Genomic DNA, 24714 nt, shown 5'->3' on the forward strand with positions numbered 1-24714 from the left:
CTTCCAAGGGTGCACCCATCACCACTATCACTGAGTCTATCCCTCTTGCTGCTAGCCCTCTTCTTCTCTTTCTTCCTGTTGATTAGTTGACTGATTATGTGCCATCAAGTCATTGTTGACTCTTAGCAACCACACAGAGAGAACTTCTCCATGAGGATCTGTCCCCAACCTGGTCAGTCAGGTCTTCCAAGGGTGCCCCCATGACCACTATAACCGAGTCCATCCCCCTTGCTGCTGGCCATCCTCTTCTTCTCTTCCTGTTGATTAATTGACTGATTATGTGCCATCAAGTCATTGTTGACTCTTAGTGACCACATGGATAGAACTTCTCCATGACAATCTGTCCCTAACATGGTCCTTCTGGTCTTCCAACAGCACACCCCTCGCCACTGTAACTAAGTCCATCCCCCTTGCTGCTGGTTGTCCTCTTCTTCTCCTTCCTTCCACCTTTCCCAGCATTACAGCCTTCTCCAGAGAGCCGGGTCTTCACTTGGTGTGTCCAAAGTAGGATAATTTGAGCCTGGTCATTCATGCCTCGAGTGAGAGCTCTGGGTTGATTTGTTGGATGACCCATTGGTTTGTTTTCTTGGCTGCCTGTGGCATTCTCAGGCGTCTTCTCCAACGCCAAAGTTCAAAGCACTTTCTATCCTTCTTCTTCGAAGTCCATTTTAGAAAATAGTGAATTGTAATAATATACAAAAATACAGTTCACTCTTCCAAAAGCTATGTGTGTGCACTTCAGCCACTGTACAAATTACAACAGTTTAATAAAACAGGGGTGACCTACTTTTTTAAAGGCTAGAGGCCACATCTAATATTTGGGGTGAGGTTGAGAAGAACCCTGGGTGGCCCTACAATGTAAAAGGTAGGGCTTTATTATGCAAAAGAAAAAGAACAGGGTTTTTTAATTTTATTTTTCCTAGGGTTTGAATAAACCCTGCTGAAATTACACTGGAATGATCACTATTGTAAAATTACTCAACAGCGATACGAGTTAAAAATGGATCATATTAAATTATTTTTGTGACTGTGCTAAGCCTCTTTTAGGGTGTATGTTCCCAGTTCTGGATTTTCCAAACAGTGGATAAAGCACAGGGTCATTTCTGGCAAAGCGGGGTTGAAGGATGGTAGAAAAGTTTGTGGGCCGTCTGAAGCCTGGAGCCCTCCTGAGCTGTCCAGTGCTCTGATGAAGGAAAGATAAAAATTAGGCAAGCAGAAAAAGTTAAGTGTTCCTAAGCAACAAAAGGGACTAAGGACAGAAACATTCCATTAGTTCCGTTTGACAGTTGGCGAGGGAAAAAAGGCAGAAAATTCTCTTGTTGGACACTCAGTGAAAGGATGGGTTTTCTTGGCTTCATTTTTTCTGAAGCAACTTCTCCTAAATAATCAGCATTGTTCCATCCTCTGCTTCCCGGTTTGGCCAAAATGTCTTCCAGCATCTCACTTATTAGATGAATTGCCACAGCCAATGCAGGTATGTTCCTTGCATCCTTCCCTGCCCAAATGACAGGGTTAATGGTTGCTATAATTGCCTCTACATAAGCTTAATTAAAATGGGTTTAATTAAAAATCAAAAGTTGTGACTTCTCCAAGAATCCCTACTCAGTCCACGTTGGCAAGAGCCCTGCTTTTATTTTAACCTTACTCTCAGCATCTTCTACGGCTTCTCATGCTTTCTTTTGTATGACATCTAGAGATTATTTTAATTGGTAAGCAGCTTAGGTTTTTTAAAAAAGCAGAAATAAAGGTATCTATTAAATAATAAAAGTTGCTTCTAAGATCGGTTCTCTGAGTGGAAGTTGACCAGAGTCTTATGACATCATCCATTTTCCACAATAGCTAATTTTATCACAGATCTTTCAAGATAATAAATTCATCCACATTTAATAAGAAGGCATGAATCCTTGTTTCTACCACCAAACCACATTTACTGCTTGGACCTTTCTACAAAACTGGAGCAAAACGAGAGGTGTAGTTTTACTCATGCTTTATATCCTGCAAGTGAGGCCCAGTCTGTGGAGATCACCCAGTCTGCGTGCAGATTCCACCTTCAGTCCTTGACATCTTGATGATAATGATGATGTGCCATCAAGTCAGTCTTGACTCTTAGCAGCCACATAGATAGATATTTCTCCAGGGTGATCTGTCATCAATTGGTCCTTCAGGTCTTTCAATGGTGCCCCCATTGCCACTATAACTGAGCCCATCCACCTTGCGGCTGGTCTTCTTCTTCTTCTTCTCTTTCCTTCCATCTTAACATCCCAAGCAAATGGTAGGGAAGTGCCACAGAGAAATAAGATTACTACATTCAGAGTGTGAGGGGGTTAAGTCTAAAAAAAAATACACAGATATACAACAGTCGTCATTGAATAAAACAGGTGGGGCTGCAGTAGCTCAGTGGTTAAGATGCTGAGTCAGAGGACCATTAAGGTCGGCAGCTCGGCAGTTCAAAACCTGAGAGCGCAAGCCACATGACGGAGTGACATCCTGTCAACTTGTCCCAGCTCCTGCTAACCTAGCAGTTCGAAAGCATGTAAATGCAAGTAGATGAATAGGTACCACTTCAGTGGGAAAATAACAGGGACATGACAGGAGCCCCCTCAGGCATCCCCCAGGCAACGGTGACATCCTCTAAATACAGAAGTGCCTTGGTAGGTGCTTCTGACATGAAATGAAATAAAATAAAATAAAAGGGGGCATCCATGGGGTGCGGTCAAAAAAGTCAAGATGGTAACCACAGCAGTGTGCTCAAAGAGCTGCATTGCACATAAAAATATGGACAGAGTTTCATGCGCACCACCTCGAGTTCTTTGACTGCCTTTTGCAGACACCCCTGAATAAACGCATCATTTTGCTTTGCTTCTGATCACTTATGTGTGTTTCCTTCACTTTTGTGCAGCACATCTAAACAAAAGTCATGGAGTCCAAAGACGACAAAAAGAGTCAAGGGCAGTCATCACCAAAGGATAAAAAATCTAAGGAACAGCCCAGAGATGATAAAAAGAGCAATGAGCAAGATGCAGATGGCAAGAAGTCTAATGAGGGTTCCACTGAGAACAAGGAAGAAAAAGAAGCTGATGTCAACGCAGTAAGGCAAATTTATTTTGCTTCATGCATCTTTCCCTTTTAATTCCAGAGACTCCGGTTCCTTCCAGGGTATTTTTGTATCAGCTCATCACATTTTTCAGAAAACCATTGTCACCACTGCAAATTAATTCTAGAACAAAAGCCACCAGCCTGGGGGCCATGTAAGGTTTGTGCCAATAGAAGAGAATTATCTGTAGCTCATGGTGAAACGGTGGAGTTCTTGGTGCTCCTGAGCTTGGTGGTTGGCTTGCAGACATCTCATTACCCAAAAGTGGGCCAAGCGTCACTAGAGTGAAACGATTTGGACTGAAAACCTATTTTTAAGTTTACAACCTTGCTACCTTGCCTTTTCCTCCAGCCAGCATCCCAGTGCTGGTGAAGATTGGTCATAAGATAAGAGGGCAGACCAGATGGGGAAGCCTGTAAAGCAGCGTTCCTCAACCTTGACAACTTTAAGATGTGTGGACTTCAATTCCCAGAACTCCCCAGCCAGCAACGTGTGAAAGTCCACACGTTATACTGACCAAGGTTGAGAAACGCTGCAATATACCGTAATATGTTTTATATATATTGCATATTTATATTATGAATATTGTAAGATATAGCATAATAATTAAGGTTATATATTTAGACCTGATCATGTAATGTGTTATTCTGGGCAAGCCAATATATGTAGCAACTGAAGAGCTACGTGCAATTGGATCTAATCCCTTTATAAATGTCTATTTGTTTGAAAAGAGGTCCAGACTATTGCTCTCATTGTTTGAGGTTCTGTCTGCATGGCCCTGAAGCGCTCAAAGCGGGCCGCGACGTTGGTTCAAGACAACCCTGCGAGGTGGGCTAGGCTGAGCCCCTTGGAATCGACTGAGTCTCTCCTCCAGCCCTCCTAAGGGCCCGGGCCTGGGCAGGTTCACTCAGGGGTAAGCAGCCCCCCGGGACTGCCTGCAAGGAATCTGGATTTAAAAAGATTTCAAGAGGAACAGTCTTCCCACAGGAGGCCCTGAGGCTGCTCTGCGCCAGGAGCGTAGCGAGCTGGTGCGCAATTGGCGTCCCCCACGCCGGCGGCGCAGCCCGGGCTCTGGTCAGCTTTAGGCGGGATTTTCCTCGCGCCGGGCGGGAGAAGAGTGGAGAGGGGGCGGGGCCGCGTTCCCCTGGCCCCGCCTCCGCCCCCCCCGCCGCGCGCCGATTGGTCGCCTCGCCGCCCGCCAGGCTCAGACCAGACGTTTCTGAAGCCTGCCGTGACGTCACGGCGGCGGCGTTCCAGAAAGTTCGCGGCGGCCCTTATAAAAGCGCCGCGGCCGGTCGGCGCCGCGCTAGGTGGGAGCGTTTAGCGGGAAGAGAGGTTTCCTGCCGGGGCAGCGGAAGGTGAGCCGGGGGAGCTGCGCGGCCGGAGGGGCCTCGGGGGGAGAAGGACGTCGAGTACAGTAGCCCCGCGTTCAAGGAGATGGACCTTGGACTACAAACGCCATCATCCACCGCGCGTCCCTTACGCCTCAGCGAGCCCCGGTCGCCCTCTCCCTCCGGTTTTGGGCTGGGAGATGCGATTCGGGTGGCCGAGGATCATGGGCTTTGTAGTCTGAGGCGCTCGGAGGAGGGGGATCGCGCTGCTCTGGCCGAGGATCGTGGGAGTTGCCGTCGAAAGGGGTCAGTGAGGGAGTTCTGCAGGGGGGATCATGGGCGTTGTAGTCCAAAGGGTTGTTGTTTTTTCCTTCAACTATTGCTCTGGGTGGGATTGTGGGCGTCGTGGTAGAAATGGGCTGGGGATCATGGGCGTTGGAGTACAGGGGTTTTACCTTGGTTTTGGGTAGGGATTGTGGGTGTAGTAGTGCAACTGGGTTTTGAGCTGCCCTGGCTGGGGATCATGGGAGTTGTAATCCAGCCCATCCTGAGGTTCCAGGAAGGGATGGGCAGGTGGCGAGGTCGGCTGCATGTTGTGTAGTTACTCAGCAAAACGGGGGGGGGGTGTTTGCTTTTGATTGGAATTGAGTTTTCCTCAGGAAATGGATGGTCCTCCAGAGGAGGAATAGGTGGGTTCTCCCCGGGGTCTGAAAGCCCTCCCCCCCCCCCCGCAAACTTCTGTTGAAGGGCAAGAATATTAATTAATCCAGGATTGAGGAGAAATCCAAGAGGCGGGTGAGGAAAAATTCCTAATCCTGCCTGGCGCCATCAGATTTGCCTCGGCCTTTGTCGGGATAAACGCCGGGGCTTTAGGGTTGGGGAAGAAAGCATGAAGGTTGGAGAGAGCGGAGGAGCTGCCCAGCGAAACTGACGCTTAATAACAGCAATTACCCCCCTGGCGCGGCTCTGCGCAGGACAGCCGGAGAGCAGTTCCCAGTCAGCCCTTCGGGGTTTACTGTATTCGGAATAAGGTGGGCAACCTGCAGTTCAATAAACTGTAGCTGCTCAGAAATAATCATCTGGATTACGGGTTATACAATTTTGACTCATGAATAGTCATTATTCATAGCCTTGCAAATGTTAATATGACTGAACTGCTGCGCACCTGTCGTTTTCCACATGCTTGTTAGTAAAAATTTGTGAATCTAGGATTTTAAATTGGATGGTCCCTGTGTGCTGTCCTTTCCCGTTACTGTGGAATCTATTTTGTTAGTCAACTTTGAGACAATTGAGCCACAAACATGAGGACTGTCACAGCCCCCTCCAAGCTGGTGCCAAGGCTGTGCCAGTGCCTGTTTTTGCTTCTAGGCATCCAGGGCACACGTAAGTTCTTTCCAAGATCAGATTTGAGGTGAGCAAGTGCTTTTTCCTGAAACTCCGTATACACGTTTTGCAACTAGGAGAAGAGGCCACCCATTAAGTGATAATTATTTATATAAGGAATTGTTAATTTATTAAGGTTGCATTAAGAGAATACAAAATAGTTTCCTGTTTAGACCATGAGCACGTTAAAAATGTATGTGAGAAGTAGAATTCTGTGTGAGAAAGGGGGGGAAATGTCCTTTCTAATTCCCTGCCAGTAAAGTGCATTGATTAAAAAGAATATTGAAACAAAAAAAAAGTGAGTATTTGAGCTGATGCAGTTACTGAACAGTTGGTTTGTTTCTCTCATCCTCCTAGGCAACCATGGTGAAGGAAACCGGCTATTATGAGACTCTGGGAGTGAAACCCAATGCCGCCACCGATGAAATTAAGCGTGCCTACCGCAAGTTAGCATTGAAGTACCATCCTGACAAGAACCCCAGCGAGGGCGAGCGGGTATGAGCTGAAGTTAGATGGGGGAGAAAGCTACATAAGGTTAGGGCTGAGGTTGAGAAATGAGATAGATGAATACAAGTGGCAATATAGCAGAGATGCATGAAATTTGCTGTTCTGTGGGCAGTCTTTAGCTTTCTGGATCAGGAAGTAGTTGGTGGCTTTGATCACTGAATTTAAATGTGATTGTGCATCTAGCAGTCTCAATGAAATAGAGCAAATAAGCACCAACTCCCATTGGTTTTGGCAGATACACTTGAGCGTATTGAAGACTGAGCATCACAAATTACTTCCTGTTCTGAAATACTTATTTCTGGAAAACTATATGACCACTCTTGCAATACTGAGATTAATATCGTTTGGAAGATACACAGAATTTTCCAACCTTTCCCCAGAACAATGACTTTGGTGCATCCCTAGCATGTAGTACCTAAAGGTGCCTTTGCAATGTAATCTGTATTATCTACTGTATCTCCATATTAACAAGAGGCACAGTTCACCAAAAAAAAAAATGTTACCATTGGTGCTTTCAGAAAGGATCTCCATTTCAGTGGGTTGCTTGGGAAGAATCACACCAGTCTAATCTCTGACTCTGTTGCCTTTTCTACTACACAGAATTGTGCCACAGGTAGTCATTGCTTAATTATGGGAATTGGGACTGGCAACTGCCACACAGTTGCTAAGCATGACATCACGTGACCATGCTGACTTACAATGGCAGTTGCAGCAGTTTCAGTTGCGGTCATTAGGCAAATCCCGCCATAGGCGACCTCCTGCTGGCTTCCCCATTGACTTTGCTTGTCAGAAGCTGGCGGTGAAGGTTGCAAACGGTGATCATGTGACTGTGGGCCGCAGCTACAAGGAACAGCCATAAGTCCCCCTCATTCAGTGCTGTTGTAACTGTGAATGGTTGCTGAACAAGTCCTTGATCTACGACAGTGCTGAATGAATGATGGTTACAGCCCAATCCTTGGAGTTCTGGCCATCCCAGCACCCCATGATCATGTGATTGCAATCTGGGTGCTTGGAGCCCATTCACACTTACAACTGGTTGCCAAGTGCCCCACTGTCATATGATCACCACTTGCAACTTTCCCTGCCAGCTTCCCCAGAAAGTCAGTGGGAAAGCCAGCAGGGAAGGTTGCAAGTTGCTGGGGTGAGTCTCCCCCAGCCCCACCCCCAACGCACCTAGGCCATGCTGGCCACTCACAACCCCTCCACCCACCCACCCAACAGCAGCCCTTGCCTGTGGGCCTGGGATTTGCAACTTTCTGCCTGCTTCCCTGCTGACTTTGATTGTGGGAAGCCGGCAGGAAGTTGCCTCACCTCACAACTGTGGGATTCAATTAACGACAGCAATCAGGACTACGGGGATTGCCATTGCTGGGCAGTGTGGTTGCACTTTACGATCATTTGGCAGTGGAAATTCCAGTCCCGATTGCCATTGTAAGTTGAGGGCTACCTGTGTTAGAAAATCAACTGTTCGCCATCCAGGTTGGCGCTGATGGGAGTTGGAGTACATCTGAAGGGTTGTGTGTTTCAGATCCTTGACATGGAGAGCTTTCCTAAGATATCCTAATGCCTTAGAAATAGTCTTGTTTTAATTATCTTTTATCAGACTGTTTAGGAGCTTTACATTTGACAAAAAGTAGGCAGTAATTATTTATAATTAATGGGTGTAGTCAGTGTTACACCTTTACATGGAAGCATGACTCAAATATCCAGTAAGTTCGGAAGAGTGTATTTTCATACGTTTCCTGGCATACGGCACTTCTGTGCTTTGAGATACTAAAGAGCCTGATCAGCTTTAAAAGGATCGGTGGAAAAGCAGCAGATACGAATAACAGCGTCGGGCTTCAGCCAGCTGTGCTGTAGAGGGGCAAAGTTAGTTGAAGAATGCACAGTTATGCACAAACTTTTAATTTTCAGTTTAGAAAGCGAGTTTCTTGTTTAACACTCTGAGGTTGGGTCAGAAAATAAGTTTGGGTTCTTTTGTTTTTGTAGCATCAGCACTTGCAACACTTACGTATGAGCAAAACGCTGTTAATTTCAAATTAATAAAATCTATCAAACTTCTTACATGTGCATATTTTCATTTCAGCACTGATTAAAACGGCCTCTCTGAAAGCGTTAGCGTATTTGTGCGTTAGCAGGGAACATCTAGTTTTTCATGCTATAGAAACACTTGGTACTTTGCTTGAGTCCCAGACACAACATCAAGGTTCTTTGAATTATAAACGAAACTGGTTGATTACAGTTGCCACAGCGTAGCATCCTTTGTAATCAGATTCCTGTGATGCATTAATATATGCAGTACGACGTGGCTGTGCCATGATCCAAAGCTTCATCATTTGAGCGTCCGAGGCTGCAATTTCATGGTGTGTATAACTTAGAATGGCCCTGCTAAATTCAGTAGGGTTTATTTTTGAGGAAGTGTGCATGATGCAAAAGTCTTGAGTGCCAAATTTGAAGGAAATGCCTGCATGTTATCTCCAAAGAATTGTAACAATGCACAGATTGAAATTTTGAAAAGAAAATAATTGCTTTGAGGCTTGATGAAATAAATTTCATTGAACTGCTGTAGCCGGTTCTTTCACGCTTTCTCATACAGGATGTGTTTTCAGTTGTGGAGTTTTCTGTACTGCGAATCTCAAAATTACACATGAGTAGGTTGACTGAATAGTCTTCAGGAAGAGTTCTGATAATTTTGTGTATAGGTTTAATCACACATAAATGGGATAAGTGGGATCTGGAAGTTGGTGGTAGGCCAACTTGAAATGCTTCGAACATTTTTTCTAACAAGTTTTTTCCAAAAATTAAAAACATTGCATATCCAGGGCCATCATATTAGGCAAGTCATAAATGATCAACGAAATTGTCCTAGCTTGACTAGGGCCACTATCTAGTTGGATGGTGTATTTATAGCTACAGAAGCAGTGAAAATTTCACAATAAAGTAAACAGGAGCAAGATAAAAGTCCTTGCAGGCAGAAAAAGGAACGCTCTTGTCTTCCCTTTTGAAGTAGGCATAGAACTTGATCTTTCCAGTTGCAGAAATGGCTAAACTTGGCAGAACTGAATTTTCAATCTAGGATACAGGCATTGTTCAAAGGGTAGGAAAAGTGCCTGTATCTTAGATTGAAAATTCAGTTCTGCCAATATATTTTATATAACTAAAAGGAACTGATAGCATTAGAGCAAATAAGCTGCAATTTGTGACCTTCCCCCAGGCCAATCATTCCTCCTACCAAGCAGCAAAGTTTCTTACATTAGCAAATGGCTGTACTTAATACTATGTCCTTGTACATATTTGTACGTACATCTTCACACTTTGGGATTTCTTTCTAGCTACTGGTTTCTCAGAGAGGTATGGAATACGGAGTGTAAACAAAGCTGGGGAATCTAAAATCTAAGGCTTCCCTTGACCGCTGTCATGGTTCCTAGACAACATTTCTTCACTTGTAACTAAGAACAAAAAAAAAAAGGATGCACAGGAGGGGCCCTTGTAGGAGTTACTAATTTTGAGTGTATCTCTGCAAGAAATGTAGACACAAACAGGCAGGTGTGCATATACACGCGCTAAGGCAGGGATGGACAGCCAAGGATCTTCCAGACGCTTTGGACTTAAGCTCCAGAATCTATTGCCAGGGTCTTATTTCTTATGGTGTAAGAATCCTCCAAATGAGAGCATTCACTTACTGAAAAACAGCCCCCTTGCTCTGGATCTCCCAGAACTGGGGAGAAGGCATCCTCTTCTGGCTTGAAGCTGTGTTTAACATTTTAGAGGGTGTGCAAGCAGGAAGATTTCCTTGGTTTTTAAACTGATTTTAAGACCCGTTCTGGGGTTCACACTACAATTCTTCATGCATGCTCTACCTGAAATGGTGGGGCATTCTCAGCATTCATAGGCAGAAGGAGCTCAGCACCACAAGTAGGCAATTTAGGAAAGAGGAGGGGACAAGTCCATTCTAGGGGACGTATTACGGGTAATCCGAGGTCTATACATTTTAAAAAACCTAAAATGTGGATGGTGTGCTATTCTCGTGTACTGAGGTTCAGACATGTTTTAAGCAAGAGTTAGTTTTCACTGTCTGATAGCCAGTTATTCAGAGGGTCTCTTTCTCTCCTTAGTTTAAGCTCATATCCCAGGCTTATGAAGTCCTGTCAGATCCAAAGAAAAGAGATCTCTATGACCAGGGTGGGGAGCAAGCTATTAAAGAAGGCGGCTTAAGTGGCGGCAATTTCTCTTCACCCATGGACATCTTTGACATGTTCTTTGGTGGCGGTGGCCGAATGAATAGAGAGAGAAGAGGTATGCGCCTGGGTTTTAAAATTGCATTGCTTAAATTCAAGCATTTTATGGAGAGGTCAAACGCTGTTACAATGCATCCCGTGTCAACTATCGCAGGGAAGAGAGTACGGTTTTCTAGAGCAGTCGTTGCTTGTGCTTCGATGCAGGTGACTTACTCGGAGCAAAACAGTTGGAGGGAAAATTGCAGATACAAATACTGTAATAGATTCACAGCAGTTTGACTATCTGTCTGGATATTTTCAGACTTACTGACCTCCTACAGAAATTTGTGTAGGAAAGGCACAACTGGACACTGGTTTTGCAGTTTAAATTATGCTTGAGAAATGGTTCGCTTAGATAAGTGAATCCCGTGCCTTTGAAAAATAATAATTTTGTAGATAATTTTTGTTTCAACATCAGCCATGAGGCAATACTTTCAGCATCCACCCTATCTAACTTTTCTGCAAAGGGTGGAGACTGCCTTGTTAAGTTTGCTAGTAGCTCTGCTGAAAAACTTAAAATGCATCTTGGATATTATTGATTGTCTGAACTTATGTTTTAATAAGGTAAGAATGTTGTCCATCAATTGAGTATCTCGCTGGAAGATCTGTATATTGGAGCTACAAGAAAGCTGGCACTTCAGAAGAACGTTATCTGTGACAAGTGCAAAGGTAATGATTTTTGAATTCGATAACAGCAAGTTTTGAATACAAAAGTTGGACTGCTCCCAGGAGTTTTGAAGGCTGCTTCTGCCATCTTGATGGGAAATGCTAACCATTTCATACAATATGTACCAGCTGTCTTTGAAACAGATTAATTTTGTGGGGCTGTGACTCATCAGAAATATTTAATCCAATAACAGGAATAGGTCACCAATCTACATTTGTATTAGCTTCGTCTCATTGATGCTACCCTAAATTAACCTTACAAATGGAACCCTGCTGGAATATTTATTTTTCCTCTGCTTAAATCCAGCTTTTTTGGCTTTGTAAAACTAGCCTAGTAACAGGATTTTCTCATTAGAAAGAAGCATTAACAAAAAGAAAACCAATCTGTATAGAAAGGAGGCTATAACCTCCTCAACGAGAGCCCCTCGCGTTCATGGAATTCCACGCTGTCCTATTAACGAGAGGGTTCTTGCTCGGCATTTCAGAACTCTTTGCAAATATCTGGAACTGTTACGAGAAATTTAAAGTAAACTGATGGCTTTACTTAGTAGCGTGATCAATGTCCAGCATGAATGAACCTGATAGGCCAGATAAGGCAGTTTTCCTGGTTTATTACTAGAACGCATAAAAAATTACGCCTCACTTTACGAAAAGGAAAAAAAGGGCACAATTGTAGATTCAGGCAAGTAGACTATAAGATGCAGACAGCCGAGATGCACTAATTTACAGATATAATGCAGTCTTAATCCTGTCCCCCCAGAGGAATCTGATGGAAACCCTATATATCAGTGTAGGGATTCGCATTCAGTTTGGAGAGTTGAGCAAAACCGTTTGTGTGTTGTTTATATATTTTGTGTGTGTGTGTTTCTTCTTCCAAGGTTATGGTGGGAAGAAAGGTGCTGTAGAAAAGTGCCCCACCTGCAAAGGGCGAGGTGTGCAGGTGCTTGTTCAGCAGATTGGGCCTGGCATGGTGCAGCAGATTCAGACAGTGTGTCCAGACTGTAAAGGCCAGGGTGAACGAATAAACCCCAAGGACAGGTGTACCAATTGCAATGGCAACAAGGTGGTTAGAGAAAAAAAGATCATCGAAATTCACATTGATAAAGGTAAGAGTTGGAATGCACACCGTTTCACAGATCAGGAGGCTGTGGGAGTTGGCTGTTGTCTTGGGGTTGATCAGTATCCACCTTGGTCTTACAACATTCGCAGCAAGTTGCTCAGTTGTTCTAGTGAACCTCAGGGTAACATTTGTCACCTTAAGTACTAGGACTTTGGAAACCCAGTAGAGTTGGAGTTGTTTTAGTATTGTTATTGTGTGGGAAGCCAGCTTCTTAAATTGTAAAACCGCATCTTTGTTGTGAAAGGCACTTCTTAAGTTTTTCAGAACTAAATTTTAGTTCCTCATAATTTCAGTGTATGCAAGGCATACCCTCAACTCCTATTTACCTACAAGGTTCTGAAATTAAGATTAGAACATGCACACCAGTAATGGTAGTCTTCAGTTACTTTGCACTCTCAATTGCAAACCCAGATGGTGTACTATGGAAAAAACAATCTGTACATAAATAAAAGTGTGAAGATGCCCAGCTCAATTGCACGTAAGTTCTTGAGCATTGGAAGAACATCACATAAAAAAGATCTTGCTATGATTTTGTTTTGTTTTGGTAGTGGTGGTATTAACTAACTCACAGTGAATCCCTCTGTTGTTGTTCACAGATTTCCATGATTTATGGGACTCCTTTAACAGTCCTTTGAATTTAGTCTGATTTCTTTGGTACTGTAATCTGTTTTCATAGGTATGAAAGATGGTCAGAAACTAGTATTTCATGGAGAAGGTGATCAAGAACCTGATTTGGAGCCTGGAGATGTCATTATTGTACTCGATCAAAAGGATCACCCTATATTTCAGAGGAGAGGCAATGACTTAGTTATGAAAATGAAAATCCAGCTGACAGAGGCATTGTGTGGCTTCAGAAAGACAATTGAAACACTGGATGACAGAGTCCTTTTAATAACCTCCAGACCAGGTAGGCTTGGCCTTTTGTGTGTGTGTGTACACACACACACACACACACTTAAAATACTGTTCTTCAAACAGGTGAAGTGATAAAGCACGGAGACATCAAATGTATCTTAAATGAAGGAATGCCAATTTACAGATCTCCGATGGAAAAAGGTTCCTTGATAATACAGTTTTTGGTAAGTAAGGCAGTTGCTTTTTAAAAAGGATGACTTAATACAGGCATGGAGGGTGAGCTGATATTGGGGACTAAATTTGGATCTTGCGCCCTTAATTATCTGTGTCTGCTGTAAGCTCCTGCTGAACTCAGAATTGGGGAAGGAATGTGACAGTTTATGATAGCTGTGAATAAAAACAGCTTGTGCTGCACAAGCAAAAGCCACATTGGCTTCTACCAGATTAAACTTTGAATTATCAGGGACTGAGTTTATACATCATCATGAAACCACTGTGCAGCGTGTTCGTGGGGCACCCCATGTTTGAATCCTTCCAGTTACGGTTTCTTCAGTAAAAATGATTAAATTACGGCTTAGCATGATGTATCAATCGGATCAGAGCATTCAGGCTTGCCTGTGGCAATTCTGGACATGCGCTTGACTTCCGTGACAGTTCCCTCTCTCTGTCTCAGGTTGCATTCCCAGAACATCACTGGCTTTCCAAGGATCAGCTCCCTCTGTTAGAAGCTTTGCTCCCCCCCCGAGAGGAAGTTACGATTTCCGAGGATATGGATCAAGTTGATCTTGTAGAATTTGATCCAAAGGAACGACCGTACCGAAACCATGGCGAAGCCTACGAAGAGGACGAAGGCGGCCCTAGAACTGGTGTGCAGTGCCAGACATCTTGAACTGAGCGGTCCGGGACTCAGTTGTAACAACTTCAGGAACAATTGCTGCGCTCTGCTCGTGGCGTTCAGCACAAAGAATGGCTGTATATTAGTTCTATTTCATATTTATGTGTTCATGTAAAAAAAATGGATCTGTGTAACTTAAAACATGAATGTGCTGCTGTTCGATATAAATAAGGCCCTTTCATTTACTCTAAAGTAACCTTCCCGAGCCTGTGGTTTTCTAGCTGTGCAAAGCTATGAAGAACGTTTGTGGGTGGTTAAACTGGAACAGAAAAAGGTAACTGTCAGAGAAGGCTCCCTTAAAAACAGGGCATTCACGAAACAGGCGTGTAAATAATTACTTCGCCAGCAGTAGTTACTTGAAACATTGCCACTTCAGCTTAATGAGATTGTCTCAGTATCTTAGATTATTTAACAGATATTTTATCAAATAAAATATCAGGACCATTTTCTGGTGTGAACATTTAATAGTTCCCCTGGATGGGAACTGTGGCATTACTTCTGTGGGGAACCTCATGGAAAGAGTCTGAAGGGGTCCTTTGTATGCCAGGTCTGTTCCAAATGAAACTCCATTATTGCAAAGAAAATAAATCTCCAGAGTTGAGCTCAGGTGCTGGTGACTACAGGCATGCATCCTGTGGTTCTTTGGCAGTACAGGTAGTCCTCGTTTAGCGACCGCAGTTACAATAGTGATGAAAAATAACTACAACCAATCCTCGCATTTACAACCTTTGGAGGTCTGTAAAGCAAAGGAAAGCTTAAGATTGTAAGCACAATTTCGGTTTCACTTGGCAACCACTTTGCTTAACAACTGAGTTGTCAGTCCCAATTGTGGTAGCTAAATGAGGACTGTAATGTTACAAGGGTTGCTGGGACTTCCCAGTCTGGCCTAGTCGCAGAGGCCTCCCAGCCAGCACTAAAGGAACCGAGTCTGATCCGACTTAGCTTTATGGGACCAGCTAAGCGCAACGCTCAAGACAAGTCTGCACCGTTTCCGAACGAAAGATCGTAACTGCAAGCGAACAGCCGATGCAGCGCTGACAGGAAAACATTTAATCACCGCTAAGATCCCACGGTGTTTATTTAGCTTCAAAATAATAAAAACAGTAAAACACGCACCTAAATAATTTTCAGTATTCCATCTAAAGATTTTTCATGACCAAAAAAATAGCGGAGTATCAAAATACTTTCAGACGTGGCCGACATCCGTAGCTATTGCAAGCAGCCTGCCGAATCTTAAACGGGACAATCGTAAACATGTATTTCTTGGTCATCCCCAACAGAGACGATTTTTGAGCCGTTCCCGTTGTACTGCACGCCCCAGACCTGAGTGGAAGAGGGTCCCACGGGGTTAGAGGGGGGAGGCCAGTGACTGGCCATCCCAGAGAGCCCCCCCAGCATTTGTCTCCGTACCTGATCTTGATGGTCAAAGAAGGTGTGGGCGCAGGTCCTCGAAGGCACGTCCCAAACTTTCACCGTTTTGTCAGATGAACTAGAATAAAGAAGGATTGACTTGCTCAATTCCAATCCTCCATCCTTGTCTATACGAGTCATACCACAGTTGCTTATACAGTCACTTGCTCTTAAGAAAATCTTTATTGATTAGGTTTTTATCCTGCCTTTTGTACAATAAAAGTTCATTGGTTGATAGCCATGGCTGATAAATCTAATGACCAGTTTTAGAAAGATTCCTGTTTCCTTCCGTCCGTCCGTCCCCCACCGTGTGTTACAACTGTGGACAGCTTACAGAATACAATAAAGAACAAAAAGAATTATATCCTTGGGGGGGAGATGGGCGGTGATAAAATTTGATAAATAAATAATAAATAGCAGAAGAGAAAGTCTGGGAAAAGTCAACAATGGTTTAAAAAACCAGGAGGGTTTATCACTGATTCCGACCCAGGGCCTGGGGTCAGAACCAATTTTAAGGGCTCATTCAAACAGGACCGGGGAGGGGGGCGTACGAATTTCAGGGGAAGCTGTTCTCGAAGCCAGATGCCATGACAGAGCCAGCCCACCTCCTGGGTCTCACCAGGTGACATTGTTTAGCTGATAGGACCTTGAGCATGCCACCTGCCAGATTATGTGGATGGGCAGAGAGTACCAGGGAAAGGTGGTCTCATATGAAGTCCCCATCTCAGCCGAATTCCAATACGTGCACAGATGGGGTACCTTAAAAGGGAGGGAATATAAAATGCAACATGGAGGAAACCAGAGAATACCGTATCACTCTACGCACCTGGAAACAAAATGGGTATCATCAGGGCAAAACGCTACATTCAATACCCAGGATCCATGACCGCTCAGAGTGCCTGCCAAGTTGGCATGCTGTCTGTGAATTCAAAGACAAATTTTGGGTTAGAGAAAACCTCTTAATAAAATGAATTTAGAGATTACTTGCACAGAAGGCCCAAACAGCCTCAGGATACTTTCAGGAAAAGAGGTAGGAACAGGCAGTCCAAACTAACAAGCTATTAATTACAGCTTCTAGCCACAGGTAGAGTGCCCTAACAAGCTGGGATTTCTGGAAGTATATGGTTGTCATTGGGGGAAACCAGGAAGGGGAGAGAGAGACTTCTGGCAAGATATTCTTAACATTCATCCCTGGTTAAGGAGGGTGATTCTGTGGATTCAGAAAACGTGGGAGTTGGGAAGTAGAAATACAAAGGGGGAACGGGGAATAGAGCTGAGTGGATGAAGAGTATACTGAGAAGGGAACCAAAGCAGGAGATACAGGTAGTCCTCGCTTAACAACCATTTGCTTAGTGACAGTTCAGACTTACAATGGTGCTGGAAAAACCAACCAGCCCTCACACTTACGACTGTTGCAGCGTCCCCACATGATCACAATTTGGGCACTTGGCAACCAGTTAGCATTTATAACCCTCGCAGCATCCCGTGGTCACGTGATCACCATTTTCAACCTTCCCGGCCGGTTCTGGCAAGCAAAATCAATGGGGAACCGCATGATTCACTTAACGCCCACAGTGATTCGCTTAACAACTGCCACATAAAAGGTCGTAAATCGGGTCAGATTAGCTTAATGACTGCTTTGCTTAGCAACCGAAATTCTGGTCCCAATTGTGGTTGTTAAGCGAGGACTACCTGTAGTGGGTTGAACAATGACATCACTCACACATCGTATATCTTGATGTAGCCATCATCTGATGCGGTGACGAGTAACTGAGAATCTGGAGAGAACGTCAAGGAACGGATAGGCATCGCGTGACCTGAAGCACAAGAGATGTGCGCTTGCTATCTTTGGCTGCCTGAAATGTAATTGCATCTTAATCTATAAATCAGATGAGTTATTCCTGAAAAAGTCTGCCAGGGAACGGTCCTGCTGGCATCCCAAAAAGGAAGAATAGCCTCAGAAATCAGGAATGGGAGTCAGAATGGCTGGCCCTCTGCTGCCTTCCAAACCTTACCTTCCAGCGTGTGGAGAAGTTTCCCGGTTGCGATATCAAAAATATTGATAATCCCGTCAATAGCTCCGCTGGCCAGATATTTTCCATCTGGACTCTAAAACGATCAGAAGCAAGCATTGACCCCTGTTCTTTCTTTTATACCATACCCAAGAAGTTCACACAACACACTTGTCCTTTTCATCGACAAAGGAGGCAACAGCATTTACACAGTGTGGGACCTGGTGACCAACCTTGATTACATTTTGGTTTAGTAAATCCAATAGGACAATTTGCAGCTCGTATTGCTCAAGCCCCCCACACTGGTTAAGTCACTGACCAACTAAGTGCGTCGTGTGGATGCAGCTACCCGCTAGAATGCACAAGAGAAATGAATCACACCTAAACTTGGGATAATACATCGTAGCAGGATAAGGTAAGTGTGGATACTACCTATCTAATCAGCACTGGGAACTGTCAGGATTTTCAGCAAAAGAAAAATCAGTTGCAGCCTTATTAGAAACACAAAGCACCCCAGCCCTGATTTTAGGTTATACTGGAACATCCAATGGTGAAGAACTAATGGAGACACATCTGTAAATCCCACTTAGATGGGCTGGATTGATGGTTGACAAAAATACTGACATTCTCACTGCGGTCAAGTCAGCAGAATTCCCTATGAATGTTTCTGGATTGCCCGCAAATGTACATTTTACCCTGCTTCCAAATACCAAAACAAAAACACATCACTTTATTTATCTCTCTTAAATTTAAGTACACAAACTGTGAAGGAGAAAAGAGGAGGACTGGTTTGTTCTGAAAATGTTTTGCAGTACTGACACCCTCCCACGGTCCCTCTCCCTTCCCTTGGCACTGTTTATAAAACGATTATAATTCAGTGCAAAAAGTGTCTGGGATGGGCTTACAAAGTGGGAGCGATAACAACAGGGGTGACGTTATGTGCTTACTAAACGACAATTCAGGCATCTTACATAAGCAATACTTAGGATGAACTTCCCCCGAGTGTCCAAGGAATATTCCTTTTTTCCAGTTTCAACACCAAATATATTGACTTTTCCTATGTGGCTTCCGGTTGCAACATACTGGGAATCGGGTGAAAAAGCCAGCGACCAAGCATCAACTACATGAAAGGAAGGAGGACAAAACGTGAGATACCCAGTACTGAGTAAGCACCTGTATTTATTTATTCAGTGGAATATGTGCATACACGTCTGGCAAGGAAGCAAATAATGCTCTGAATATGCATCCTGAAGCAAACAGGAATTAGTAAATTCAGGCACAGCAGCAATTAGTCACGATTAACTTTCGCTGGATCTGGGCTATGATCTTATTGTTCCACTGTACACTGTGAATACACTGTTATTCACTGTAATAACAAGACACCCATAATGTTTAGTCTACTAATTAAATTGGGTACCCCACAAGGAAGGAACATTTGCTCAATAGCCAGAGATGCACTGAACGTTACCTGGCCCGGCATCTATCGACTTGATCTGTTTGCCAGTGTCCAGGTCCCAAATACGTATGTGAGCATCCAACGAGCTGGACGCAGCAATGGTGCCGGTATGACTAATATCCACTGAAACGACACCCAGCTGATGACCTTCTAAAGTCCACTTGAGGTCTAGCTTTTCCTCATTCCTTTGAGAAACAAAAAGGAAGTATTTTTTTATTCCTAAAGAAGAGTAAGTGGTACACCTATCAACAGTTTCCCATGTGGTATCCCGATCAATACTTCCTGAAATTCTCTTCTTGATACTTCCCTTGCTTGTTTAAGGACACGTTTGCATACCTGTAAAACCATACAGTATTTTTAGAAAACCTGCTGGAATTTACCATTTCCAGACTTTCACCAAATCATCCAGAGAGCCTGAGATTACGGTCTCCGAGCCGTCGTTTCTATTTTTGCCCCACGTAACTGACCAAATTGCATCGTCGTGCGCTAAGGGGAAAAAAAAAAAGCAGGTGATTGATGATTCCATTAGCATCTTCGGAGAAAACAAGTTCCACTGAGCAGAATCAGCTGACTAGCAGGAATCCTTAAAGATACTCAACAAGGGGATTCCAGGCTTCAATGATTCCATACTTTTGGGATCCTGACCCCTTCCCCGTCGTACAGCTACGGCCAGACGGACCATGCCTTCCGCCTGGGAAAAGTAAGCCTGTCTTGAACCTCCTCACATGCTTAAAGCAAGATATATCCCTGCTTCACTCATGCTCTGTGGATTCCTTAGGATGCCGCCTTAAAAAAACAATAATCAAACACAGCCTAGAAAAGTAGAATTTCTTTACCTTGTTCTTGCTTGAAGAGAATGCTATACTAAAAGGAAGAACGAAGGGACACATCAATAAATACCCTCGTTGTGTGGCGACCAAGGTTAAATGGCAACACGAGAAGAGGATGTCTACCTACCTGAGTAGTCATTTTTTTCTTACAAACTGGCCGCGTACATAAATGCCCTGGAAGAAGAGCTGAGAAAAATGAGAGATACAGATGGGGGCTGCCCTGCAGATGAGCCCAGATGTGGGGCAGGCAGGAGGGGGTTGCTATGGAAACCGACCCGGTTCTAGGAGGGTTTAGAGCCGCCGCTACGGCGACGGGACGGCCCTGCCCTGCCCTGCCCTGCCCTGCCCTGCCCTGCCCTGCCCTGCCGCGCCGCGGCCCCCTTCCCCTCTCCGGCTCCTCCGGCCCTCGCTCAGCAGCCCCGACAACTCACCCGCCGGAGCTGCCCGTCGCCGCGCAGCGCTTCGGGCGCCTGCTGATGACGACACGCATCGCCAGCGAGGCGGCGGCCAGAACGGCACGCGGCGGACAAAGCGCGCTCTGCTGCCCCCGGCGGCGCGGCAGGGAAACTCAGGGAAAGCAGGGCCGGGGCGGGGTTCCCAGGGCAGGAGCTTCCCCGCCGGGGGTCGCGGCTGCCCCGCCCGCGGTGGTTCCTCGGGGCGGGGGACGGGTCCGGGGAAGCGTTTCCAGCCCCCCTTGCCAAGCGGGCGGCCGGGCGACCCTGCGGACCATCCTCCCGGGGAAGGGGCCGAATTGCACCGGGGTCCCACGGCAGGCGGGGTGCGTGCCTGCGTGCGTGTGCATGGGGGGGGGGGGGAGGTGTGCATGCACGCGCGCGTGTCCCCTGCGCGCAGAGCGTTTTGTTTTCTGCTCCTTGACTCATCCGAGTTCGCCGCCTTGCATTTGCCCCGCTCGACCCCCAGGCAAGCGCCCCCGGGCGGAAGGGGCCGTCGCAACGCCTCGGAGCTCCCCGCCCCCGCTGAAACCGGCCCTCCGCCCTCCCCACAAAAGGGCCCCCCACCTTTACATCCCGCTCTCGGGGTCCCCTTCCTTCCTGGCGGCCGGGGGAGAAGGGGCGCGAGGCCGATTCCGGTTCTTTGCCCCTCCCCGGCTGCAAACCTGCCGCCGCTGCTGGGTCGCTCGGCCAAAAGAGCCCCCCCCCCCGCCGCCCCTCCGCCGTCCTCTCCCCTGGGGTGCAACTGAAACGTGGGGAGCGCTAAAACGGGAGGGGGGAGCTGAAATGGAGATTGGATCCCAGCCACACATCTCTGATCCCTTCCAAGCATCTATTCCAGTCAGATCGGCTTTGTTCTTCCCTCTCCTGAAGTGTACAATGGCAGATGGGACACACAAACGCACAACTCTGCTGCCCCCTAAGTAAAGGAACTGCCACGACTCCACAATCGGCTGAGGCAGACAGAGGAGGGAAATAATTTTGAAGAAGGCAGGCCAGGCTGGTTACATAAACATCAGCTTGGCCCTGGAAGAGAGGAGCAGGTGAGAAAGAAACTCAAGACAGCCCCTCCTTGATTCTCTTGGGTCCGTTCAAGAGGTTGGTGTTACACCCTGCAACAAGAACATATTTCTCTATTTAGTAGTACATATGGTCTGTGGCCAGCAAGAAAAACTGTTTCAGTAGTCCTTGTGTCTGTCCACTCCCAGAATTCCCCAGCCCACTTAGCTTTTGCTGAGAATTCTGGGAGTTCAAACTGGAATTCTGGAAATTGCCACGGTTGGGAAATGTTGGCTGATGTTTTTTTCCCCAAACTGCAGGAAAGGTTGAAATGGCAAAAAGGAAACCCATGTCCAGTTCTATATCCTGGACCCCTTCATGGAGAAACCAGGGCAGTTTTTGCTTGCTTCGCCAGTCTGGAGGGTGTGCCCAGATCCTGCCCTCAGTGCGCATAACAAGAGCTGCTCGGCAGGCCGCCAGATGAGGCCTCTTCTCCTCCTTTGGCCAGACCAGGTGCTGCCTTTCCGGTGGATAATTACCTTCATGATGGATAAGGGCCAAGCTGTCTCCAAAAGTGGAAGAAGTGACAATCCTTCCCTTGAAGTCCTTCGAGAAACCATTGAAGAGGGTAAACATGGCAGTTACAAGAAGCCAAGACGGTGGTTGAGGGCGAGACTTTGGCCAAAAAAAATATGAATTTCAGGGGGTTGCCCTTCTGGTGGGAAGGCGCCCGTGTTCTCCTTTGGGGCCCATTCCCTTGTATAATTACAATCGCAGTCACATTGACCTGTCCCACCTGGTCCGGCAGGAAGGGCATGTTGTGGACCCCGTCAGCTAAAGAATTCCGACTGGCAGGGTGGAGGAGGAGAGCCTTTTCTGCCGTTGCTCCCGCCCTGTGGAACACCTTGCCCCTGGAGGTGAGGTTGGGCCCCCCTCTTCTGGCCTTCTAGAAGAGCTTTGAGACCAGGCTCTGCCAACTAGCTTGGGGGTCCAAGAGTGGTGCGCAGCCCTGGGGATGGTGGGTGGCTTAAGACGCTCTCGCTGCCTTTTTGTTTCCCTCTTTTATCTTCTGTCGTTTGTATTTTCTGCATTTTTATGATGTTTTTAATGACTTATTTGTAAGCTGCCTAGAGTCACTTTTATAGTGAGACGGGTCGTGTATAAATTGAATAAATAAATTAAATAAATAAATGAAAGCTCTCTTGTCTTTCCAGCTTCAACCAGCCCCTGCACCAAGTGCAACCCCTCTTCTCCCCATCCTCTAAATCTTCCCTTCAGGAAGCCTAACAGGGATTTGCACATGTGGATTCATCCTGTCCCATGCCTGCAGATTTCCCCAGCCGGGCCCTCTCCAGATGTTTCCATTCTTCTCATCCTGAGCCAGCATGGCAGATTCCTTCTGGAGGAAGATGGAGAGGAGACCCCAAGGAGCACATTGGCCTTTCAGAGTGCATCCTTGAACATTCGTGTCCTTTCCAACTGCCTTTTGATATGCCACATAAACCTGATTTTGACCAGCTGGGGGAAAGGACATTTTAAAAACAACTTAATAAAGGATTTTAGTTCCATTCATCAGCAAATCTCACTCACGAAAGGAACAGAAGAGCAGCCTATTAATACTAGAATAAAATGAAGTGTCCTTTTTCACATTAGCCTGGAAAGCTTTTCCAGTTCGCAAATCCTCAGTCTATTAACTGAGTTTTAATTTACCAGTTGGTAAAGTTTGCATCAGCACCCCCTGTTTATCTGAAATAAATAGCCCACTTTTGAGGTTATATGATGTGCACAGCTGTGGCAGAGCCAAAATATATTTTTGAAACACCAACAGCCGTGAGAAGAAAGGCTATTTCTCAGTTATTCCCCATCAGGTTGCCAATTTAGAATCGGAGCTGAAAGCCCACCCCAAATCTTGGATCAAAAGATTGTGACAGTCACCAAATCTTTCCTTTAACCATTGTGATGTTCAAGTTGAGTTTGCTTCTTGAGATTAGATTCTGAGTTATGTAGCAAAAATCACACCTTGGTCAGAGAATCCCTTTTTATCCATCTCTGTCTAAGCTATCATTCATTCAATTAAAATAAATCTGGAGTCACTTGAAGAGAAACTAAATTTGTTATCACAGAACTGAATTGTTCAATTACATATGGAATACCGATGTTGATGCAAATATGGTTCCAATATGCTTTTAGCCCATCTTGAGATGGTTGGAGGTTTAAAAAAGCATTCCTGTGTCCCTTGGGGAGAATTCAGATCTTTCCTAATGTGCAATGATTGAGATAATTGGCTGATGAGCTTTCTAACTACAATGGGAAGATGGGCTAACCTTTCACGGACAAATCTCATTTAGGGAGCAGAGACGGAAAAGCCATTTGGCACTTGGAGCTGCTGCTTAACAGGAGATTGTGATGGCCAACAACCAGCTGAAGCTGGTTTTTCTTCAGTTAATACTGATCGTTTAGAGGATGTTGAAGAAAGGTGAGTTTGCAAACACTTTTATCTATCTTTACAGGTAGTCCTCGACTTATGACCACAATTGGGACCAGAATAAGTCTTTGCAGTTGTAAGTCGAGTCACCACGTGACCGGACCCAATTTTATGACCATTTTACAGTGGTCATAAAGCAAATCACATGGTCGTTAAGTGAATCATGTGGTTCTTAAGCAAATCAAGCTTTCTCAATGGAATTTTTTGCCGTTTTTTAAAAAGGTTGCGAATCACGATCACATGACCACAGGATGCTGCAACCGGTCATAAATGCGAGCCAGTCACCAAGCGCCTGAATTGCAATCATGTGACCATGGGGTTGGTGAGACAGTTGTATGTGCAAGGACTGGTCATAAGTCACTTTTTCTGAGTCCCTCATAACTTTGAACCGTTGTTAAATGAACAGTCATAGGTCAAGGACTACTTGTATTAATTATTTGCATCACATAATTAAAGTTGCAGGCTGAAAAGGAAACATTAAGAAGCTCTTGAGCTGCAAGGCCAGCTATTAGATGAATGAAGGCTTAACTTGATGAATCTGTTGATTAAAACTTTAGGGTTTTGGATGTAAGGAAAAGAAGCTATCCCACAGATTCAAGCTTGGGGCCACTATAATAGTCTCTCCAGGCTTGTCTGTTCTCCCAGCTTCTTCTAATGCAGTGTTTCTGAACCTCAGCATCTTTTAAGATGTGTGGGCTTCAACTCCCAGAATTCCCCCAGCCAGCATAACTGCTAAATTGGATTTGGGGATGTCTCTGAGTTGTCCATTCTGGTTGGATAAGAGCAGGGACTTTCAGTGAGAGTCAAAAAAAAGTCAAGATGTCTATCATGGCATGATCAAAACTGCCTCTTTTACATGCATCACACCAAAAGGGGTGGGACTTTGATCACATTGCCACAGCCACCATTTTGACTTTTTTGACACCCCCCCCAGAAGGATGC

The 24714-nt window shown here is 45.3% G+C and overlaps 2 protein-coding genes across 2 annotated transcripts; one reads left to right on the forward strand and one right to left on the reverse strand.

Annotated features, from left to right (window-relative positions):
• The first annotated feature begins 4667 nt into the window (after positions 1 to 4667).
• On the forward strand, positions 4668 to 14324 carry DNAJA4 (DnaJ heat shock protein family (Hsp40) member A4). Its single transcript, XM_063313942.1, has 8 exons — positions 4668 to 4731; positions 6166 to 6303; positions 10431 to 10611; positions 11157 to 11261; positions 12137 to 12364; positions 13055 to 13285; positions 13357 to 13457; positions 13907 to 14324. Exons 2-8 carry the CDS (start codon positions 6172 to 6174, stop codon positions 14120 to 14122), a joined length of 1194 nt encoding a protein of 397 aa, XP_063170012.1. The 5' UTR covers positions 4668 to 4731; positions 6166 to 6171; the 3' UTR covers positions 14123 to 14324.
• An 883-nt stretch (positions 14325 to 15207) lies between these two features.
• SKIC8 (SKI8 subunit of superkiller complex) lies at positions 15208 to 20022 on the reverse strand. Its single transcript, XM_063314174.1, has 10 exons — positions 19964 to 20022; positions 19843 to 19870; positions 19387 to 19492; positions 19019 to 19191; positions 18522 to 18670; positions 17554 to 17647; positions 17262 to 17355; positions 16365 to 16457; positions 15539 to 15617; positions 15208 to 15451 (listed from the first exon to the last, which is right to left on the reverse strand). Exons 1-10 carry the CDS (start codon positions 19973 to 19975, stop codon positions 15362 to 15364), a joined length of 918 nt encoding a protein of 305 aa, XP_063170244.1. The 5' UTR covers positions 19976 to 20022; the 3' UTR covers positions 15208 to 15361.
• Between the last annotated feature and the right edge of the window lie 4692 nt (positions 20023 to 24714).

This window comes from Candoia aspera, chromosome 13 (genome assembly GCF_035149785.1).
Source record: "Candoia aspera isolate rCanAsp1 chromosome 13, rCanAsp1.hap2, whole genome shotgun sequence".
Taxonomy (NCBI): domain Eukaryota; kingdom Metazoa; phylum Chordata; class Lepidosauria; order Squamata; family Boidae; genus Candoia; species Candoia aspera.